Below are 23,177 nucleotides of genomic sequence, written 5' to 3'. Positions count from 1 at the left end.
CAACACAGTGAAATCAGAAGACTGAGGCAGAGAAAAGAAAAACCCGGGTGTGTCCCTGCTTGGATTATGGGGGAAAAAAGAATTAAAAAATATATTAAAAAGAAAAGGCGACCAAGTTGTGAGGGAAGTAACCATTTACAGAAAGCCTACGGAGTTCCTCCAGGCCGCCCTCCGGGCCCCTGTACTCTTCCGCTCCCAGAAGCCCCAGGTGGCGGAAGTCGTCACTAAGCGGAGACAAGAGGCCCACGCCGCGCAGTTCCCACTGGGCTCGCCATGGCAATGGCCGGCGGCGGCGGCGGCGGCGGCGTCGTCCCGGAGGAGGACTCGGTGCTGTTCCGGCGTGGTACAGGCCAGGTGAGACTTTCGCAGCACCCTCCTCCCGGCCCCCGCACTCCTTCTCCAGCCGCAGTGCGGGACTTGAGCCGTCTGTTCACCGTAGAGTCGTGGTCCCGGTTTTTCTACATCTTTTCCCCCTCCTCTTCCTGCGATTCCTATACCTAGGCTCCTTCCTCGCGCAACTTGGACGCCCTGATGGCTTCGGCCCGAGGCCTTACCGCAACTTGACGATACCTTAGTTTGTCCACCCTTCTCTGACTTTGGGCAGAACCAGGGGGAAATAAGGAAATCGGTTGGGAACCTTGAAATTACCCAAACTTAAATCAAGGTGTTAGTAGGAGTTAAAGTATTTGGATTCCGAATGTATTTTGAAATCAGAGGCAACAGGTCTTGCATATGGAGTTGATTATGGAGGTTTGAGAGAGGAAGGTTAAGGATAACTCGTTGTCCTGAACAGTTGAAAAGATGAAATTGCTTTTTACTAAGATGTATTAGGATGGGGAATAGGGAAGATTGAAATAGAGCGGGTTTATAAGGGGAATATCAAAAGATGGCATCGTGGGGATGAAAGCTGATTGAAGTAGGTTCGAGAGTGGGAGAAATTCAAGGCAACATTTGTAAGCAAGTATTCAAGGAGTTTTATTGCTAACATAAGTAGAAGGTAAAAAAATTGGGCAATAGATGGAGGGGGAAGTGAGGTAAAGAGAGTTTTTAGTTGTGTTTTTTGTTTGTTTTTAGTTTTTTTTGTTTTTTGTTTTATGATGAGAGCGACGTTTCAGCATGTTTGTGGGCTGATGGGGAAGATTCAGTAAGGGTGGGGAAACTGATGATGCAGAAAAGAAGAGAATTACAGGAGCAACGTTTTATAGTGGGTAAGAAGATGGGTTTGGCCTTTGTTAGAAACACTGGAAGTTCGTGTAGTGAGGTGGGTACAGATATGTGTGAATGGGCAGATTCGATGGCAGGAGGTTGTGAAGATTCTGATTGTTACTGTTAGTGAAGGAAGCAAGGTCATCAGCTAGGAGCTAGCATAGAGGGGAAGGTGTTGGAGGTTTGAGGAGAGAGAAGGTAGGGAGTAGTCCTCTAGGAAAGTGCGTTTAGTGTTGAACTAGGGAAATTTAGTGGAACTGTTGATAGGCAGCATGAAAGGCCTGCTTGAGATTTGTGGTCATGGGTTTAAGGGGACCAGACAGCAAGATGGGGGGGGGCATGCACGTAGTTAACGGAGAGTTGAAAGTAATAGGGTTGTAGTTTTACCAGGTGGATGTGAAGAAGTGAGGGGGAGAGGCACAAATGAATTATCTTAATGACTGACCATGGAATTTAAGCTTGTTAGAAAGGAATTAAGTACATTAAGACCTGAGGGACAGTTTAAAAAGTGGGAGGATGGGCCAGGCGTGGCTCACGCCTGTAATCCTAGCACTCTGGGAGGCCGAGGCGGGAGGATCCCTCCAGGTCAGGAGTTGGAGACCAGCCTGAGCAAGAGTGAGACCCTGTCTCTACTTAAAAAATAGAAAGAAATTAGTTGGACAACTAAAAATAATATATATATTTATATATGTATATATAAAATTAGCCAGGCATGATGGTGCATGCCTGTAGTCCCAGCTACTCGGGAGGCTGAGGTAGTAGGATTGCTTGAGCCCAGGAGTTTGAGGTTGCTGTGAGCTAGGCTGATGCCACTGCACTCTAGCCCAGGCAACAGAGTGAGACTCTGTCTCAAAAAAAAGAAAAAAAGTGGGAGGATCAACATTTTTTCAGTCCCAGTGAAGTGGAATGATTGTCATCATCAAACTACTAGAAAAAATAACTTGCAGAGCCTAAAAGGTGGTGGCTGATTACAGAGTAGGATCCTTTAAACTGTATTTACGGAGAGGTTGTAGTAATTGGTTATAAAAACCATAGAAGTGAGTGGCTGAGATTGGGAGATGTACAAGACTGTTGGTAAAGAGGAGTTTAAAGACCTACAAATACAGGTTATTAGAAGGATCATCTACGTGGATTTTTTAAAACTTTAGTTTTTCTTTTTTCTTTAAAGACAGGGTCTCCCTCTGTCACCCAGGCTGGAATGCAATGGCGCCATCATAGCTCACTATAACCTTAAACTCCTGGCTCAAATAAATGATCTTCCACCTCAGCCTCCAGAGTAGTTAGGACTACAGTCATGTGCCACCACACCTGGCTATTTGTTGTAGGAGAGGGTTGCCCAGGCTGGTCTGGAACACCTGGTCTCAAGTGATCCTCCCACCTTGGTCTCCAAAAGTGCTGGGTCTCATTTCCCAGTCTGGCAATAACAGTTGAGATATGAAGAGTTTGGGTTGCTGTATGTCTAGGTATCTCAGTGTAAGAGTGCCCTCTTCTGTTGATATGGTGGAGTACAGTTTCCTATATCAGTAGTGACATTTGCAGTTGCAGGAGAATTAATGTCTTCTGATTTTGTGATTTCCTTATTTCTTCAGGATGCTTAATTTCTAGTGTTTACTCTCCTTCCTTTTGCCAAATAGCCAAGGAACAGCTCCCCTTGCAAGTAGCGGTGTAACCTTTAACAAGTCACTTAACCTCTTTGTGATTACTTTATCTGCAAAACAACTTACTGATTGTAAGACTTTTTATCATATAGAGAGATTGAAAATTTTACATTGGAACATACTTCTCTATATATAATGGAGATTAAGAAGAGAATGACAAACAGTAGTGTTACAACTAAATGAATTTTATGGCAAACTTTTGTGGAATTCATTGATTTACTACTACTATACTAAATTCAAGATTCTGGCTGAGGGTGTTTTATAACCTGTCTTCTCATCACCCACATGATGTATCCAGACTATCTCCAATTGCTCTATAGTAAGAATTTGATTCTAGTTGGACTTGTCTCACTGATCCCTGAAATACAATGTGTTTTATTTTTAATTTTTAATTAAAGAAAATCACATAACCAAATGTATCATCCTAGCCATTTTTAAGTATATAGTTCAGTAGCATGTTCATATTGTTGTGCAGCAGATTTCCAGAACTTTTTTGTCTTGCAAACTGAAACTCTACCCATTAAACAACTCCCCATTTCCCCTGGTAATCACTATTCTTTCTTTTTTATTATTGTTATTATTTTTGAGACAAGTCTTGCTCTGTTGCCTGGGCTAAAGTACCGTGGCATCAGTCTAGCTCATAGCTACCTCAGACTCCTGGGCTCAAGCAATCCTCTTGCCTCAGCCTCCCTAGTAGCTGGAATTACAGGTGCAAACCACCATGCCCAGCTGATTTTTTTCTATTTTTAGTAGAGATGGTGTCTTGCTGTTACTCAGTCTGGTCTCAAGCTGGTCTCAAACTCCTGACTTCAAGCGATCCTCCTGCCTCAGCCTCCCAGAGTGCTAGAATTACAGGCGTGAGCCACCATGCCTGGCACATTCTTTCTATTTCTGTGAATTACACTACTTTAGATACCTCATATAAGTGAAATCTTGTAGTCAATGTGTTTATTTTTGCTTCCGTGCTTTTTTTTTTCCTTGGGCTCATGCTTTTCCCCAGAGTACTTTATATTTTTTTCTCTACCTGTTCAAATCCTGTTGATTTTTATTTCCTAGGCCTGTTTCTTCCATATGATCATTCAGTATACGTTAATTTCTTTAAAAATTTTTTTTAATCTTTTTAATTAAAACATGTTTGTATTTCACATTTTAGTGTTTTATAATTTTTTTCTTTTGTGTGACAATATGTCTGAAATCCCTAGTTAGATATCTCTTGAGAGCAGGTAGCATATTTTCATATACCTCTTAATGATTTGCACAGTGCTTAGTAGATAGTGGGTGTTCAAAAATATTTCTTTTTAAATTAAATTTATAGAAAAATAGAAATAATGATTTTTAGCTCTTTTTCAGATTACTCAATATCACTCCCATTTAAAATGAAAATTAATTGATTAATCATTTTTAACAGTTTGTATCCTTACAATCTACACACATTATAATGTCAAGAGAAAAAATATTCTTTGGACCACAGTGTCTGTGGTTAGAATGGCATTACCATAGTCTAGATAAAGTCAAGTTGATGGCCGGATGTTTTCCCACCCTGCCAAACTAAACCTTATCTTAGTTGAAATGTAGCTAGCCTTGAACAAATCTACTCATAGTTGATGGACAGGAATTAAATTGTGGAGGCATTCACTTTATGACATACCTCTTAGAACATTTACATTTGTCCAGTTTTGAGGGTAAAGTCATATAACCTCTAGGTGGATAGGCTTCCTGTAACTTTATTTAGGGTTTGTAGTACCTAAATATTTTAAATTCAGTGTAATTTGGTTATATCTGGGTTAAGACGGCTCATGGCACTACCTAACATATGGGGTTTTTTTGGTTTTTTTCCTGAGACAACGGAGTCTTGCTCCGTCGTCCCAGATAGAATGCGGTGGCATCATCACAGCTCACTGCAACCTCAAACTCCCAGACTCAAATGATCCTCCTGCCTCAGCCTCCCAAGTAGCTGGGACTATAGGCAATGCCACAATGCCTGGCTAATTTCTCTATTTTTAGTAGAGGTGAAGGTCTTGCTCAAGCTGGTCTCAAACTAACATATGATGTTTTTGATGAAACCTATCTGAACATTGTTTTTATTCCTTGCCCTCTCCAGAGTGATGATTCTGACATTTGGGATGATACAGCATTGATAAAAGCTTATGATAAAGCTGTGGCTTCATTTAAGGTATGAAATATTTACTTATTCTTTCTCTTATTTTCCCATGTTATTCATTTGGAAGAAAATTAATTGCTAACATACTTAAGTGTTAAAGTACATGTTACTCAGTTTTCATTTTGAAGCTAAATGCTAATATGGTTAATTACATCACATATCTTCCTTTAAAAGTTGATAGCCTATCTATGTCATCCCTTTTGAAGAGGCAATAAATATAAACAAACTTTTAAGCATTTATTCCGTTTAATATTTTTATATTGTATCAAACTGTAGAAGTCCTCTAATTCAGATTGGTAGGAAAAGGACAATCTGAATTATAATTTTAAACAATAAGCTTTTAGTGAAATAATAGTGATAAAGACAAATACCAGTAGTGCAGCAATTAATACTTGTAGAGTATTGACAATATTCTAAGTACTGTTCTTAGTGCTGTACATATAGTAAATTAATTCAGTCCTCCCAAATCCTATAAATTGGATATTGAGTCAAGTGTTCTTCATGGTAGGAATATACAGTTCTTTTAGAACTGTATATTTCCAGTGTAGTCTGGTTCTGTGGCCCAAACAAGACATTTATACAGTTGTCTGGCATCATCACCTTCCCCCCTATCTGAGGTCTTATTGAGCACCAAGTATACAGAGTCATCAATACTGTATTCATCTGACCCTGTATGTTGAGTCAGCCTTAGTCCAGGCTAGGTTGAGCACACACAGCATACACTCAGAGCATAAAGAGCACGAAGTATGTGGAGTCCACTTCCTTTTCATACTGACACTTGCAACATGAGGTAAGGATCAGGCCTCTATTTTATCTTTGCAGCTAAATTCTAGATATTTTCATATGCTTTTCAGTATACACTGAAACTAGAAGTGGACTAAGAAAGAGTTACCAAGAGAGTTCTGTAAAATACAGATTGAAATGGGGCTCAGTGTGGGATAGAGTTGGTGATATTGCAGGGAGAAATAGTCTGAATAAGGGAGGGAAAGACATGATTTGGGAAAGAGATAGTTTAGTTTTAGTCTTGTTGAGTTTCAGGTATGTGTGAGCCTGTGCAATTGGTAATTGGAAATGTTGGGCTGAACCAAGGAGAAAAGTCAGAGCTGGATAATAGCTTTGGAAGGCTGATTGCAGACTGTTGTAATTGAACTAATAAGAATAGATGGCCTTAGGCAGCTGAAGAAGGATGGCTAGTTCTTGTTGGGAATGCCTAAATTTAAGACTTGACCTGAGGCTGAGCACAGTGGTTCATTCCTGTAATCCTAGGACTTTAAGAGGCTGAGGCGGGAGGATCACTTGAGGCCAGGAGTTTGTGACCAGCCTGGGTAACAGTGAGACACTATCTCTACGGAAAAAAAAAAAAAGACTTAATCCAGAGAAGTAATAAAAACACTGGGGCCCTACATTGCTATGTCGTAAGTACCAGAATAAAGAGGTGATTAACAGGATCTAATGTTACAGAGAGGTTGAAAGCAAGAAGACTTAATTAAAAGGATCTTCAGAGCTGATAATCAGATGTATAATGACTTCAAGAGCAGTTTCTGTAGTGTGTGGGATGGTGAAAAGAGGAAGTAGAGATTTTCTGAGGCGATGGGGCCTTAACACCAGCTTATAATGTTAACTGAGTTACCTTGTAACTTTTTTTAATGTATCACTCTGTAACATGTACATTTCTATTCTTGTTTTCATAGCATGCTCTAAAGAATGGTGACATTTGTGAAACTTCAGATAAACCAAAATGCACACCTAAAAGAAAACCTGCTAAGAAGAATAAAAGCCAAAAAAAGAATACCGCAACACCCTTGAAACAGGTTATTTTATTTTATTTTTTTGAGACAAAGTCTCTCTCTGTTGCCTGGACTATATTACAGTGGCACAATCATAGCTTGCTGCAACCTCAGACTCCTGCACTCAAGTGATCTCCTGCCTCAGCCTCCTAAGTAGCTGGAACTACAGGCGTGCACCACTACGCTTGGCTAAATTTTGTATTTTTTGTAGAGAAAGAGTCTCACTGTGTTGCTCACTGGTCTCAAACTCCTGGCCTCAAGCAATCCTCCCTCCTCGGCCTCCTGAAGTGCTAGGATTATAGGCGTTGAGCGATAGCACCCAGCCCTGAAACAGGGTATTTTAGAATATGGAGATTTAACTTCAAAGGATTACTTGTTACTGTCCTTATTAAATAGTGTAAACTATCTTTAACTTCAGTGATTAGTAGAGTATTTTCTATTGATGTGTAATCATAAAGTGGTTTTTTTTTTTTTTGGTGTCCCTTGGTTTTAAAAGGACATAAAACTTCTAAAACAACTATTAAACTTTCTATTGTTTGAGATCATGCATGTAAAAGGAATTAGATGGGAAAGATGAATGCCAACATCAGGACAGTGTTTACTTTGTGGGTTGGGGAAGAAGGTGGTGCTGTTTGGGAGGAATACCTTGAGGGCCTTAAATTGAATTGACTGTGTTTTACTACTTTTTTTTTTTTCTTTTTTTTAAAAGCCAATCAAATTTAGTGTTTTACTTCTTAAGTTGAAAGATGGGTGTCTTTTTTTTTTCCTTTTCTTCAAAAACCCTAAAACTATTCATTCCAGGGAACCCAAAAGTCTAGGTAGAATCACTTCTGCTAGTTAAAAACAGGAGACCTGGAAGTTAAGCATTTTGATGTCTTTAGAAGTCAACTTTAGTGTCATCCATACCAAGGGGTAAGAGAGCTAACAGTTAATGAACACTTGCTCCGTGCCAGACCAGAGGGCTGGACACTTTATGCACTTTGCCTCCTTCTTATTCTTCACAACAGATATGGGAGGTAGATTTTTATTGTAGTCATTTAACAGGGAAAATAAGACTCAAAGAGATTAAGAAATTTGTCTATGATTATATAAATGGGAGACTTGGAATTCAGATGTATGCATTTTGGGCCCCAAGCCTTTTTCACTGTATCATGTAGCCTTCTAAATCAGTTAACTGTTCCCTCAACCCTCCACTCTCCACCCCTTCTCCATACAAGATTATAGTTTGCCCCTTTAAAAGAAATTTGTGTACATGTTTGTATCTTTGATTTCTTTTGTAGTGGAAAGTTGGTGACAAATGTTCTGCGATTTGGTCAGAAGATGGTTGCATTTACCCAGCTACCATTGCTTCAGTTGATTATAAGAGAGAAACCTGCATTGTGGTTTACACCGGATATGGAAATAGAGAGGAGCAAAATCTGTCTGATCTTCTTTCCCCAACCTCTGAAGTAGCTAATAACATAGAACAGAATGCTCAAGAGGTAAGGATATAAAAAGATTCAATTCCTGGAAGCAGACTAGATGAGAAACTAAGCAGTATACCTAGTTGTCAGTTTGATTCACTGAGGCATTACATTTTTCTTAATGATACTTTTTAACAAAAATATTTACATTTTTTCTTTTTAAAGAATGAAAATGAAAGTCAAGTTTCAACAGATGAAAGTGAGAGTTCCAGGTCTCCTGGAAATAAGCCAAATAACATCAAGGCAAAAGCTACTCCATGGAACTCTTTTCTCCCTCCACCTCCCCCCATGCCTGGGTCAGGCCTGGGATTAGGAAAGGTAAACCTCCTACTCAGAAAAGGTTTCCCAGGAAATAGTTTATATTGGGACTTTTAACCCCTCCATTAAGTGGTTTGTAGCTTTCCCATGAAACGTTTGTAGTTCTTTTTAGGTGTTACAAATATACTCTTGAGAATTCTTTGACAAGGAAATAAGATAACAGTGCAAAATGATTTATAGTGAAAGACTTAGCCAATTACTTTTGTGGAGTATTGGGTATTAGAGTAATAATTTAGTGAAGTTAAATAAGTTAGTTTTTTGAGACAGGGTTTCACTTTTGCCCGGGCTGGGGTGCAGGGGCATCATCATAGGTCACTGCGTCCTCCAACTCCTGGGCTCAAGTGATCCTCCTGCCTCAGCCTCCCTAGTAACTTTGACTGCAGCAGCATGCTGCCACACCTGGCTAATTTTTTTATTTTTTGTAGAGGCAGGGTCTCACTATTGCCCAGGCTGGTTTTGAACTCCTAGCCTCAAGCTGTCCTGTCTTGGCCTCCCAAAGTGTTAGGATTACAGGCATGAGCCACCACATCTGGCCAGAAAGTATTATGATATGCTGTAGTTCCCCGTGTCACCTATATAAAATATGTAAAAAAAAGAAAAGAAAAAAGAAAGAATACAGTATTTATATCTATCTAATACAGACAGAATCCTGAGGATCTCCTAGATTGTTTTGTAGAGTTAAAATATAAGCGTTGTTTTCATTTATGGTTCTTTCGGTTATAAGTAACAAATCAACTTAGAATAGATTTTTATCATACATTAAGTTATGTCATGGTACACAAGGGTATGTCCCTTTTTAGTTCTTTTGTGTAAAGCAGTGATTTCCCTGAAGAGTATGGTATTTAGGCAGTAATTTTTAAAAATCAAGCATGACTCATCAGAAGTTTTTCTTAAGATTTTCTGTGATCACTTTCTTATTGAGGCTTATTGTGTAAAGTTTCTTAACTCTAAAATGATTAAACCTCTTAGTTAATGTATATCCTGCTTCATTGGTCTCAGGGAGCTGATTTTTATTAGGTGAGAGGTCTGCTAGTTTTCGAAATGTATAATTAAGTTAGCTAAAAGGGCTTCCATTAAAAAATTACACGATTTAGTTAATGAAATTGGGAATATAGTCTTCTGTGATTAAAATGTCTTGCTGAATACGCTGTCTCTGATTCATTAAGTAATCACAAATCTTCCTTACTTTTGTTTTACTTCCATAATGTCTATGAGAGAAAATAAGAAAAATCTAGAGGTCATCATTTGACTTCAGGATTTGGTACATGGAATTCCATTTAATCTTTTTGATATGTATAATACACATATTCTGGGTAATTGTTTTTACCTTTTTGGTATTGAATCCTTTTTCTTCCTTTCATATGGATATCGGTAAATTAATTTTCCTTTGAAATATTCTTTATAGCCAGGTTTAAAATTCAATGGCCCGCCGCCACCACCACCACCACCTCCCCACTTCCTGTCATGCTGGCTGCCGCCACTTCCTTCTGGACCACCAGTAAGTACAAAAGAATTCAGATTAAACTTTGCTTTCATATATAGGATTTAGCAGAATATAGGGAATTGTACAATGTCAATTTAGACCATCCCTAGGGCCAGATTCTAATGAGTAAAAATTTGAATTTAATCTCTGGGTTTTTTGTTTTTAACGCCCTTTTATTACTCGGACACAGTACTCTTATAGCCCCAACTCTAAGCTCTATATTGCCTGATTCTTTCTTGGCAGAAATTGCCATGTATCTATAGGGAGGTAATTCTCATTCTAAAGAATTTATTAATGTTTTGCCCTGCCATATATACTTGGATGTCAGCTTCTGATCATGTAAAGTGGATTTCTCATGGTATATTTTTAGGCATTAACAACAGATACAAAGACACTTTTTGGCAGACTATGTATATTGGGGTGGGGTTAAGGCAGATGTTCTACCCAAGACCTTTATTAATATAGCCCTTGAAATGAATGCTCCATGTGTGTGTGTGTTGGGAGAAAACATGAAAGTATACTTGATCTTTCATTCATACCTTCATAATGGAACAGTAATGTAGTCTAATTAAATAAAAATGTATAAATATTTTAAGTCACCTATTGTCTTTTAATCCTTGTTGAATTTTATTGGTCTTGTTATTGATTGGCTTTCTCCAGATGTCAGATTTTTTAAAAAATTTAAATATGAGATGACATGGGATATAAGAAAAGATATAATTGATATCTAGCATTCTGTATGTAATAGTGAATCTCCAGAATTCACTTTTTTTTGGGGGGGGGGGTGTTTTTTTTTTCTTTTTTTTTTTTTCCTTAGCTCCCCTACCTACCCCTGCCCCCACATTGTTACTTGTTGGATGCAACATAATTTTTTCCATTTTCAGATAATTCCCCCACCACCTCCCATATGTCCAGGTTCTCTTGATGATACCGATGCTTTGGGAAGTATGTTAATCTCTTGGTACATGAGTGGCTATCATACTGGCTATTATATGGTGAGTAATCACTCAGCATATTTTCCTGACAATTTCTTTGTGATTATGTGACTTTGTATATAAGTTTAAAAAATACAACTATCTAAGGCTTAAATTACTCTTGCATTATCCCTAAGTGTAATTGTAGTTCATTTTTAAAAATCTTTCATGCTGTTATTAAATTTTTTTTGTGCCCCAAGTAGATAAAGGAAATTAGATTATTTGGTTGTACATTTTTTAATGTAAATAATATTCTTTCTAAATTATTTTTAATCTTAGCAGTTTTCTGCTTTGAAGTGAAATAAAATGAATTGTAGGGGATGGACAAAGGGATAATCTTTTGCAAAAGAAAGATGAAATTCTTTCTGTGCATAGAAAAATGTCTGAGGTAATATGTACCAAATTAGACCTCGGTGACTGAGGCTTCAAACTTGTCGTTTTATACTTTAGTCTACTATAGACATGTTCTATTATATTTTAGTGCAAAATTTTAAAATTATTTTTAAAAGGAAGCCATTGTGCCATGCTGAAATTATGATGTGATATTATAGGCACTTGAAATTTTAGTTAATTAATATAGAAGAAAAGAAACAACTGACTTTAAGGTGTAATTTTTTAAGTGTATCATCTGTGCATGCCCCCATTAATAATTAAAATCTCTTCAGCTGTTGTGTAACTGTGGTATATTTGTATATATGATGAATTTCCCACTTTAATGACATCTCAAACCAAATGCACCCAGAACAAAACTCTTGGTGTCACTCCGTGCACCCATATTCCCATAGCCTCTTACATCTCAGTTAGCAATATCATGTGTACTAGCAGCACAAGTTGTTTAAGCAGAGTTAGCCTTGATTCCTCTCTTTCCCTCACTTGCTATATCCAGTCTATAAGAAAGTCTTGTTGGCTTTTTCCATATTGATACTGAATCAGTGTACTTAGCTTTCTCTCTTCTGCTACTACTTCATTCAAGACAACATCATTTCTCTTTTTAAAAATTTGAGATATAATTCACATGCTTTATAATTAACACTTTTAAAGTGTGCAGTTGGTGGCTTTTATTATATTCACCATATTGTACAGCCACCACCACTATCTGATTCCAGAACATTTTCATTACCCACAAAGAAAACCCATACCCATTAGCAATCACTCCCTTAGACCCTCTCCTCCCAGCCCCTGACAACCCCTAATTTACTTTATATGGATTTGCCTGTTCTGGATATTTCATATAAATGGAATCATACACTATGTGGCCATTTGTGCCTGGATTCTTTTACTTAGCATAAGTTTCTCAGGGTACATTCATGTTGAACCACATATCAGCACTTTATATCTTTAATTGCTGAGTGATATTTCATCATATGGATATACTACATTTTGTTTATTCAGATGGGCATTTAGGTTGTTTCCTCTTTGGGGCTTTCATGAATAATGCTGTTACAAACACTTCTGTGCAAAATTTTGTTATGGACATGTTTTCAGTTCTCTTGGGTATATACCTAGGAGTGTAATTATTGGCTGTTATGGTAAAATCTGTTTAGCTTTTTGAGAAACTGTCAAACTGTTTTCCAAAGTGGCTATACCATTTTACATTCCCACCAATAGTTTAGGAACCTCCTTATTTCTATACATCCTCAAGCAGTCCTCCTGCCTCAGCCACCCAAAGTGTTAGGGTTACAGACATGAGCCACCGCACCCAGCCAGCTCCTGGTCTTTAGTGGTTTTATTTTAATGAATGAGTATGACACAAGTAATTTTATGTCATATATTTTATTTGATGAAAATAAGGTATAAGTGGGCTTAGGAACATCACTGGACTTAGTAAAGGAAGAAAAACTTTTTTTTTTTTGAGACAGAGTTTTGCTCTTTTTACCCTGGCTAGAGTGCCGTGGCATCAGCCTAGCTCACAGCAACCTCAAACTCCTGGGCTCAAGTGATCCTTCTGCCTCAGCCTCCCGAGTCGCTGGGACTACAGGCATGCGCCACCATGCCTGGCTAATTTTTTCTATATATATTTTTAGTTGTCCAGATAATTTCTTTCTATTTTTTAGTAGAAACGGGGTCTCACTTTTGCTCAGGCTGGTCTTGAACTCCTGAGCTCAAATGATCCACTCGCCTCGGCCTCCCAGAGTGCTAGGATTACAGGTGTGAGCCACCACGCCCAGCCTAAGAAAAACTTCTTAATTGCACCCTAATAACTGTTGATTTGGGGATCATTTTAAAAGCATACTGGAAGGCTGTAAACTTATATTTTGAACATATTTTGTTAAATAAAGTTAGTAAAATGTCTTATGTGAAAGGAAATGTTTATCAACATTTGTTTATAATATGTATGTTATTCTTTTAACTTCCTCTCCTTTATTTTCCTTATAGGGTTTCAGACAAAATCAAAAAGAAGGAAGGTGCTCACATTCCAATTAAGGAGTAAGTCTGCCATCATTATGAAAGTTAATCTTATTTTTGTATAAATTTTGTGGAAAACAACTATGTAACATTTTAAAATTTTGAAATGTTACATAGTTGAAAAGTTAATGTAAAACAACATTAAAGACATTTTGATGCCAAAGATTAGATACAAGATTGAGATCTGCATCCCCCCTAAAATTCTCCTGGTGTCGAAGTGTCATCTCACCAAATTCTTGCTGGTTGGTTTTATGGAAAAAACATACTTTTACAATAAAAAGATCCGTAGGATCTGATTACCTTTTGCATCACTGGTAGTCAGATAACCAGGCATTTTTTTTTATTTGTGATGCTGTATTGAAGTACACTGTATTACCTATGAAGCATTCTCATCAAAAAAGCTTAACTAGAATTTAGTCAAGCCTTTAGATCTAATTTCCCATTTGCAGGAAATAAACTGGGGATAGAGCAACAAGTTAAATGACACCACTAAAGAAACGATCACACAGGTCCAGAATGTGGAATGCCGTAGAAGATAACTGGCCTCATTTCTTCAAAATATCAGTGTTGGAAAAGAAAAAGCAAGGTGGAATAGTTAACTATTCTAGATTAAAAGTTACTTAAGAGACATAATAACCAAATGCAGTGTGGAATCTTTGATTGGACCCTGGTTTGTAAAACCATTTGACTTGGGGTGGGGATGATTGAGAAAATTTGAATATGACTAGATTTTAAATATTAGATAATTATTGCTAATTGTATGGGCTGTGAGAAGGGCATTGTAGTTTATAGAAGAATGTTTTAATTTGCATACTGAAATATTTTTGGAATGAACTGTTAGAGTGTCTCTAAAATATTTTAAAATGGTTTAGCAAAATGTATGTGTGTGAAGCATAAATGGCAAAATGTCAGTGACTAACTGGTGTGTATATGGATGTTCATTGTACTATTTTTTTTTATTTCCTGTATGTTTAAAAGTATATAATAAAAATATTTAATTGTTTTTAAAATTAGCTATGTGTCTGTCATTGTATTCCTTTTTTGCTCATTACTTTATATTTTTCACCCATATTCATCTATATTTTGATATGAATGCCATCATAGCATTTTGTGTGTGTGTGTTTGTGTGTGTGTGTCCCCACTTAATGTCACATTTTTTATGTCTTTACATACTTTTTCTGTCAGTATTCGCCTAATGTATGTCACTGTACCTTTTGTGGAGTAGTTTTTGCCATTCTGGATAACATTATAGTAAATGCCTTTGTATATGTATTAATTTTATTCTGTTATATTTTCAGGAAAAATTTCTGGATTATGACTTTGATACAAGATTATGAACGTTATAATTCTTGGTAGATGTTTCCTTGAAAAGCAAATTTTTAAAAATCACATTTTCTTTTCTGTTTGCAGAATGGGAGTTGTAGTCCTGGGAGGGGTATTTTCTAAATTATATAAATTATCACAAAGTGTAACTACTCATATTTCATTCTTTGGTTAGTCATCTTTTTTTTTTTTTTTTTTTTTTTGAGATAGAGTCTCGCTCTGTTCCCCGGGCTAGAGTGCCGTAGCGTCAGCCTAGCTCACAGCAACCTCAAACTCCTGGGCTTTAAGCAATCCTGCCTCAGCCTCCCGAGTAGCTGGGACTACAGGCATGTGCCACCATGCCCGGCTAATTTTTTTCTATATAGATTTTTAGCTGTCCAGGTCATTTCTTTCTATTTTTAGTAGAGATGGGGTCTCGCTCTTGCTCAGGCTGATCTCGAACTCCTGACCTCGAGCGATCCACCCGCCTTGGCCTCCCAGAGTTCTAGGATTACAGGCGTGAGCTACCATGCCCGGCCTGATTAGTCATCTTCATTCAGTTGAAGGTATTTACCTGGCATATTCAGCCAAGTCTAAAAGGATAAATAGAAAAATGAGGCAGAGGATGGAATGAGTTAGTCTGTTCCAGGCAGAGAATGCTCAAAGCCAGAAGCGTTAGGGGATGTGTGTTTAGAGGCATAAGGTAGCTCAGATGTCACATCATTATTCCTAATGCCACCCAACCTTCTTATCCACCACCCCCTATTCATGTAATTTCCCCTCCTTGAATACACTCTCTGCTTATTTCTATTACATAGCTTTTTACATTATATTATCTTTATTGTTTATATATCTGTCTTTCCTCTGTCATTAGAGGAAAGGTACTACATCTTGTTCTTCACTGTTTCTACAGTATCTGGCAGTTTTTTGAAGCTGAGGATAAACTTAGAGCATAGGGTGGAGGGACTGTCAAAGAAGAGAGAAAATGGTAAATGGAAAGAAATTTCAGAGTTGTTTTCAGATCCGTCTTTCATTTATAATGAAGGGATTTAAGCATTAGTTTTATTTCTTGCTAGTTTTGAAAAAGACTTTTAACAAACGCTGCATTAGGTTAAATGGTTTTAAATGTTGAGTTAATCATAATGGTGTTTGACTTAGGGTTATTTTTAGACATTATTTACCTTAAATATTGAATAATGAAGCTGCTTCCCCCTTAGGTACAGACAGGAAATGTAAAGCCACCACACTATTCCTAGCAATAAGGTCAAAACAGAGGTGGTTCTCTGGCCATCACTACAGTAATTGTCGCTGTGGTTATAAGGGATCCCAGATGGGAAATTCCATGGTCTGTTCCACAGCCACAGCAGTACCTACATGCAGAAGACAGAAAAACATAAGGTGCTATATTTGAAAAGAGCCTTCAGTAAGGGATCAACCAGAGATTGCTCTGTCTGAGATATAAGTTTAGCTTTTCTGCAGGGTTGCCATTAACAGAAGTAAACTACAGGGCTAATGTCTTTTAATTTTTAACTTTCATGAACTTAATCCTTTTTTTTTTTTTTTTTTAAGACAGAGTCTCACTCCGTTGCCCAGGCTAGAGTGCTGTGGCGTCAGCTTAGCTCACAGCACCCTCAAACTCCTGGGCTTAAGCAATCCTCCTGCCTCAGCCTCCCGAGGAGCTGGAACTACAGGCATGCACCACCATGCCCAGCTAATTTTTTCTATATATAGTTTTAGCTGTCCATATAATTTCTTTCTATTTTTAGTAGAGACAAGGTCTCGCTCTTGCTCAGGCTGAACTTAAGTCTTAATGGAGTTTAAAGCTCTTGGTGATTGCAAAAACAATGGATTCAGTTCAGAAATCAAATTCTGAAAGTGAAGAAGGGCAGCTCCTGATTTCGCATTACATCCATGTTTTACATACAGCGATCAGTAGAAGGCATTTGATATTTAGTTATCTCACTAAGTACTTGGGTGTTTTTATGTACGAATCATGGCCTTTCAAGAGAATTAAACATTTGTGCATAGGACTTCTTTTTTTTAATAGCTTTTTTGAGGTATAATTTATATACAATAAAATGCACAGATTTAAATTGCAAAGTTTGGTCAGTATTGACAAATACTTGTTACACCTCAATCAACATAGAGAACGTTTCCCTCAACCAGGAAGTCCCTTTGTGTCCCTCTCTCGCCATTCACCGCATTTGCCCACCCTGGCAACCACTGTTCTAACTTCTATGGGCAGATTACTTTTACCTATTTTAGAACTTCTTATAATAGAATTAGACCATATTCTTTTGCATAGCATCATTTTTTAGGTATAGTTACTTATGAGTTCAGCTACTGTCTTGGGATGATATATGTAGCATATTTTGAAGATAGCAATATGGTTGGAGAAGCTTTTGGAAAAACTAGTTTCTGAGCTTTGAAGTTCTGATTCTTTGATAACTAGTTGTTGTGACACATAAATTGACCTTTATATGTGAAAGTGGCATGTAATTTATGGTTAACCTATATTCACTTTAAGTAAAACCAGTTCTCGGTTACTAGGTAGAGGAAGGCAAATGTGAAGCAGTATACCTGAGCATTAATGAGCCTTTGTGTGAACCATTAATTATTAAGGACTTCTGGTTAATAATAAATAAAACCCCATATTATAAAATCTTGGTTTTAATAGACTGTTAACTATGTGTTAGTAGATTTAGCTTTTTTTTTTTTTTTTTTTTTTTTTTGAGACAGAGTGTCACTTTGTTGCCCAGGCTAGAGTGAGTGCCGTGGCATCAGCCTCGCTCACAGCAACCTCAAACTCCTGGGCTTAAGCGATCCTACTGCCTCAGCCTCCCGAGTAGCTGGGACTACAGGCATGTGCCACCATGCCCGGCTAATTTTTTCTATATATATTTTTAGTTGTCCAGATAGTTTATTTCTATTTTTAGTAGAGACGGGGTCTTACTCTTGCTCAGGCTGGTCTCGAACTCCTGACCTCGAGCGATCCACCTGCCTCGGCCTCCCAGAGGGCTAGAATTACAGGCGTGAGCCACCGCGCCCGGCCTTGATTTAGCTTTTTATTGTAAAGGAAACCAGGAACTGCCACATGAAATTTTTCTTCCCATTATAAGTACTAATAATAATATTAGCTAGACTTAGTGATTATTGTATACGAGGCATAGTTATTTTGTTTAATCTTTATAACACCAATCCATTTAGATAATATCCCCATTTTACAGATGAGAAAGCAGACTCACAGGTAAAATGACTTGTCTTGGGCCACGTAGTAAATGGTAGAATTCTGTACAACCTCTGCACTCTCCAGCTGTCAGCTCCTCAGTAACTGCTTTTGCCAGGCCCTGTGGAGTCTTGTCTTACATAAGTGCAATTTAGGATTTGGACAAAGACCTATGTGGAAATCCTATACAAATTTCTGAAGCTTCTTCTCTTCAAATCCCTCCTCTCTAGACCCTGCCTCTTTGGAGCTGCCTTCTTCCAAGGCCTGAACTCCAATCTCTGTTTCTTCCACTCAGGGAGACCAGTAATCTCAGGAAGTATCCCCCTTCCAGTCTGCAGTTTGGAAATCATATCCAGCCAGAAAGGGTGAATGCAAAGTTTACCTTATGGGTTTCCCTTTCTTGAGGATCTCAGCCGTGTACCATCTGTTGCCCAGTGTCTGAAAAGTGTTGTAACATATATTGTGCACAGTTTTATAGTCTATGGCAGGAAAACAAGTCCACTACCAGTTATTCCCCCTTTTTTTAAAGACTAGTTGGTTTTAACAAATGTTTCAGCATTTTCTCCATGAATACTTGGCTGGATAGCACAATACATTGCATCACCTTTCCCATTTTGGAACAATTAATTTTTAGTTGTTGCATGTTTTCTGAAAAATTAATCTGATGGTTAAAACAAAATGTATTTTTTTTTCTTTTTTTGAGACAGAGTCTCACTCTGTTGCCTGGGCTAGAGTGCCGTGGAGTCAGCTTAGCTCACAGCAACTTCAAACTCCTGGGCTCAAGCAATCCTACTGCCTCAGCCTCCCGAGTAGCTAGGACTACAGGCATGCGCCACCACGCCTGGCTAATTTTTTTTTCTTTTGGTAGAGATGGGATCTTGCTATGTTGGCCAGGCTGGTCTCAAACTCCTGGCCTCAAGTGATCCTCCCTCCTCAGCCTCCCAAAGTGCTAGGATTACAGGCATTTGCCACTGTGCCCAGCCCCCTTGTTAGATTTTGTTTAAGAATTATTATTTCTTGGCCAGGCATAGTGGCTTACGCCTGTAATCCTAGCACTCTGGGAGGCCGAGGTGGGAGGATCACTTGAGGTCAGGAGTTCGAGACCAGCTCTGAGCAAGAGTGAGACCCCGTCTCTACTAAAAATAGAAATGATCTAGACAGCTAAAATTATATATATAGAAAAAAAAAATTAGCCGGGCATGGTGGCGCATGCCTATAGTCCCAGCTACTCGGGAGGCTGAGGCAGAAGGATTGCTTAAGCCCAGGAGTTTGAGACAACAGAGCAACACTCTGTCTCAAAAAAAAAAAAAAAAAAAAGAATTATTTCTTTTCTGTTGTTGTTATTTATAAAATAAAAGTTCTAAAATAGTTTGAATCTATTTTTGTCCATTATTCAATTTACTCTTTTAATTCTTTTTTGTTATTTATTCATTTTTATTATTTTAACTTTTTGGAGATGGGATCTCACTGTTGCCCAGGCTGTTGAGTGCAGCAGCTATTCATAGGTGTAATCATAGAGCAGTAGAGCCTTGAATTTGTGGCCTCAGGCACTCCTCCCACCACAGCTACTTGAGTAGTTGGGAATACAAGTGTGTGCCACTGTACCTATCTATTTGTTTTTTAAAAAACAACATTGTTGCTTTGTTATATGTATAGTGATCTGATAGGAAGATAAACATTTAAATGAATAAAGTAAAATCCAGAACTATGTATATTATGCTACCTGCCATTTGTGTAAATCTATATGTATATATACGTATGTATGTACATTATCATCTCAGGGCAATACTCAAGTTACCTCTGAAGAGGAACTAAAATACACCCCCTTTTGTGGTTTTAAAATTTTTGTCCTGTGTACATGTATTGCAAACAAAAAAAAATAGCATGTACTAAAATAAGTCTAGTTATGATGTATTATCATTACCCCTTTAAACTTTTTGAACTTTTTATTTTTATAGGTAATTCATACAGTGTTCTTTAATAGGTAAGTGCTTTTTTCCTCACTATATCTTGGGGAGCATTCTATACAATATTTAAGCTGTCTCGTTCTTTTATACAGAGATGTGCACCATACTTATTTAATTGATATTTTATGGGTGAGAGTTTGTTTTTGCTATTTAATATACAGTCAGTATATTTAGGATTAAATATGTAGAATTAGAACTACTAGGTTGAAGAGGATATGCACTTATAATTTTAATAATTTTTTGCCAGATTGCTCTCAGTAGAGGTTGTGTTAGTTTACATTCTCACCAACGTGGTCTTTTACCTTTCAGTTACTTTGCATACACATCTGTCTTCCTCTTTTGTCCACTTAAAACTATTTCAAGTAAATTCTGGTGCATATATGTACAAGATGAAGGAATATTTTTACCTGTTCTTTTAGCAAAATGGAGTGTTTCAGATTTTTATCATAAAATATTATATAATGTAGTCCTTTCTGTTAAATTACTAACCAGATGAGACCACCATATTTCCTTTTTTGTCCTTAGAAATATATCAGTTCTTGAATTTGGGAGAATTTATCTAAGTAGTGTATCTCACCTGAAGACTCATAGTTTTCATATGACAATTTATTTCACCACCATTTTTAGTCTAGAGCAGGGATTAACAAGGAGTTAGGCAGTAAATATTTTAGGTCATAGTTTTCCAGCCACTGGAGTCAATGTTGGTATCTATGTCTTTCTTTATATTCATCTTCTAATTGGTTTAATAATTACGAAATAACTTTTTCTGTCAATTTTCTTCTCTTTGCTGTGATGGAGAGAAAATGAAAAGATCTGAATTCTCAACTGTTTTCAAGGAAAGGTGTTTTTTTTTTTTTTTTAAAAAAAAAAAAAAGACTACAAGGATTGTGTCTCCAGACTTCCATTAAAACTTTTTGAAAGATCATGTAATACTAGGCAATAGAATAAGAAAACTGAAGGATCATGTAAACAATGATGATTTACCTCATCATCCTTTTAGGTGATTCCATCCTTCCATGTTCTTATTATTTTAGCCTTTCCTTAAAGCATAGTTGGAGATAATAGGAGAGTGTATTATCTATTGATGCCTAACAAATTACCCTAAAATTTAGCAACTTAAAGCAGCAAACACTTTTACCTCATAGTTTCTGTGGGTCAGGAATCCTGGAGCAGCTTAGCTGGATGGTTCTGGGTGTTTCTTATGAGGCTGCAGTCATCTCAAGACTCTACTGGGTCTGGAAGATCCAAGCTCACTCACGTGGTTGTTGGCAGGGGCCTCAGTTCCTTGCCACTTGAGGCTCCCTGTAGGCAACCTGAGAATCTAAACTGGCTTCCCCCAGAATAAGTAACTCAAGAAAGTGAGAGCAAGGCCACACTTACCTTTATAACTTAGTCTCTGAATCACACACCGTTACTTCCACCTTTTTCTATTCTTTAGATACAAGTTTCTAAGTGCAGCCCACAGTCAATTGGAGGGGAAGACACAAGGGTGTGAATATCCAGAGGCAGAGATCATTGGGGAGAAATTTTGGAGGCTGGCTATCACAATGAGTTATAATAAAATGAATCCTGGGATGATGAATAACAAAATGTTTCAAGATAAGGGGTAATAAAATCATTAAAATGCTATCTTTTAGGTTTATAAAAGGGTTCAGTAGAGTCACACTGTAATCGCAATAGGTGGTGTTTTTTTTTTTTTTGTTTTTTTTTTTTTGAGACAGAGTCTTGCTCTGTTGCCCGGGCTAGAGTGAGTGCCATGACATCAGCCTAGCTCACAGCAACCTCAAACTCCTGGGCTCAAGCGATCCTACTGTCTCAGTCTCCCGAGTAGCTGGGACTACAGGCATGAGCCATCATGCCCGGCTAATTTTTTTCTGTATATATTTTTAGTTGGCCAGATAATTTCTTTCTATTTTTAGTAGAGACGGGGTCTCGCTCTTGCTCAGGCTGGTCTCGAACTCCTGACCTTGAGCGATCCACCTGCCTCGGCCTCCCAGAGTGCTAGGATTACAGGCGTGAGCCACCGCGCCGGCCTGTTTGTTTTTTTTAATAAGTAAATTTTTTCTCTTTGTTCCTTGGCAGACCTCTAAGAAACAATGTAATGAATCCTTACAAATAGTTAGAACTGTTCAAAAAAAAAAAACTTAGAAACTAAAATTGGGTTCAATAGACCTTGATGGTCTATTGGGTGTTAATTTTCATGTTTCTGCTTTCCTAATAATTTTTTTAAAATTTCTTCTTATTGTTTATTAAAATGAATATTTTAGGACCATAAATTTTCTTCTGAGTAATGTTATATTCTGGAGGTTGTCTTATGTAGAATTCTTATTGTTTTCTAGAAATTCCAAGTTTTTGAGTTTTGTTTTCAACTCTAGAAATGTTTAATGCTTTAATTTCTAGGTAGTTAGGTTTAACTTCTAATGTTATTATATTGTAGTTGGAGAATGTTATTTGTACTGTTGTAATCACTAATGTGTTTAAAATTTTTTAACATGATTTTGATAATCGTTTTATAATATGTTTTAAATCCTAGTAGGACAGACCAAATACCAGTACTTCTTAAAAATTTTTTTGGAATTAGCATAAGTCTTTATATTAGCATTTTTATGTTCTTTGTGCTCTATACAAAAATATTACATGTTTTTATATTTGTGTTGTAGTGTATTTACCACAATCAGTATATTGCTAATATTTTCTCTGTTCTTTCTTTATGATTTTATAAGAAAATAGGTTTTTATATTTTATAATTTAGACTTTTTTCCTTTCAAATTCAGGTGCAGTTTTCTCCCAAGGAGAATGGTATTTTGATGTTTCCTTGTTGGACACTTGACTGGGTGGCACAATCATCTGTACTTCTTCCCTTATTGCATGTGTTCCATGCTTAAATAACCAGTAAAGGGTTTTTAGGGAATAATCAGTTTAAGTAACTGAACAATGGAAATATGGGTGGTTAAAAGAAACTCAAGGTGACATATGGTACAGAAAAGTCAGTCTGTCAAAATTGCAATTGAGCACATTTGTATATTGTAACTTTCTTAGTATGTTAAGTTTTTTATTAATGCCTTTAAAATAAAGGAAAAAATTTTTTGAAACCTTAAAAGTTGAATTTTTTCCTTGGAATACATAGGATAGGGTTCAGTCTGTCTAAAGATGTAGAAATAAACTGCTCAGGCTTATCTGGGTAAAGACAGAAAAAATTATAAACAGCCTTACTGATAATCCAAGG

The 23,177-nt window shown here is 37.2% G+C and overlaps 1 protein-coding gene across 3 annotated transcripts; it reads left to right on the top strand.

Annotated features, from left to right (window-relative positions):
- Positions 1 to 241: 241 nt before the first annotated feature.
- LOC123648002 (survival motor neuron protein) lies at positions 242 to 23,051 on the top strand. Of its 3 annotated transcripts, XM_045565685.1 has the most exons (10): positions 249 to 354; positions 4,966 to 5,037; positions 6,717 to 6,836; positions 8,093 to 8,293; positions 8,441 to 8,593; positions 9,999 to 10,091; positions 10,961 to 11,071; positions 13,427 to 13,477; positions 19,943 to 19,968; positions 22,726 to 23,051. In XM_045565685.1, the coding sequence occupies exons 1-8, from the start codon at positions 274 to 276 to the stop codon at positions 13,472 to 13,474; spliced, it is 879 nt and encodes a 292-aa protein (XP_045421641.1). In that variant the 5' UTR covers positions 249 to 273; the 3' UTR covers positions 13,475 to 13,477; positions 19,943 to 19,968; positions 22,726 to 23,051. The 3 variants fall into 3 exon arrangements, with proteins under 3 accessions (XP_045421640.1, XP_045421639.1, XP_045421641.1); XM_045565683.1 differs by lacking the exons at positions 19,943 to 19,968; positions 22,726 to 23,051 and adding an exon at positions 13,906 to 14,469 and having other exon boundaries at positions 248 to 354; XM_045565684.1 differs by lacking the exons at positions 19,943 to 19,968; positions 22,726 to 23,051 and having other exon boundaries at positions 242 to 354; positions 13,427 to 14,469.
- The last annotated feature ends 126 nt before the right edge of the window (positions 23,052 to 23,177 follow it).

Source organism: Lemur catta, chromosome 12 (assembly GCF_020740605.2).
Source record: "Lemur catta isolate mLemCat1 chromosome 12, mLemCat1.pri, whole genome shotgun sequence".
Taxonomy (NCBI): Eukaryota; Metazoa; Chordata; class Mammalia; order Primates; family Lemuridae; genus Lemur; species Lemur catta.
This window is presented reverse-complemented; position numbering and strand designations above follow the sequence as displayed.

Bases quoted from the DNA above. Each gene is read 5' to 3' on its own strand.
- LOC123648002 (XM_045565685.1), top strand. From the start codon at position 274: ATGGCAATGGCCGGCGGCGGCGGCGGCGGCGGCGTCGTCCCGGAGGAG. The intron at 5,038-6,716 runs GTATGAAATATT...TTGTTTTCATAG, and splicing joins AAGCTGTGGCTTCATTTAAG to CATGCTCTAAAGAATGGTGA. The intron at 8,594-9,998 runs GTAAACCTCCTA...TATTCTTTATAG, and splicing joins CAGGCCTGGGATTAGGAAAG to CCAGGTTTAAAATTCAATGG.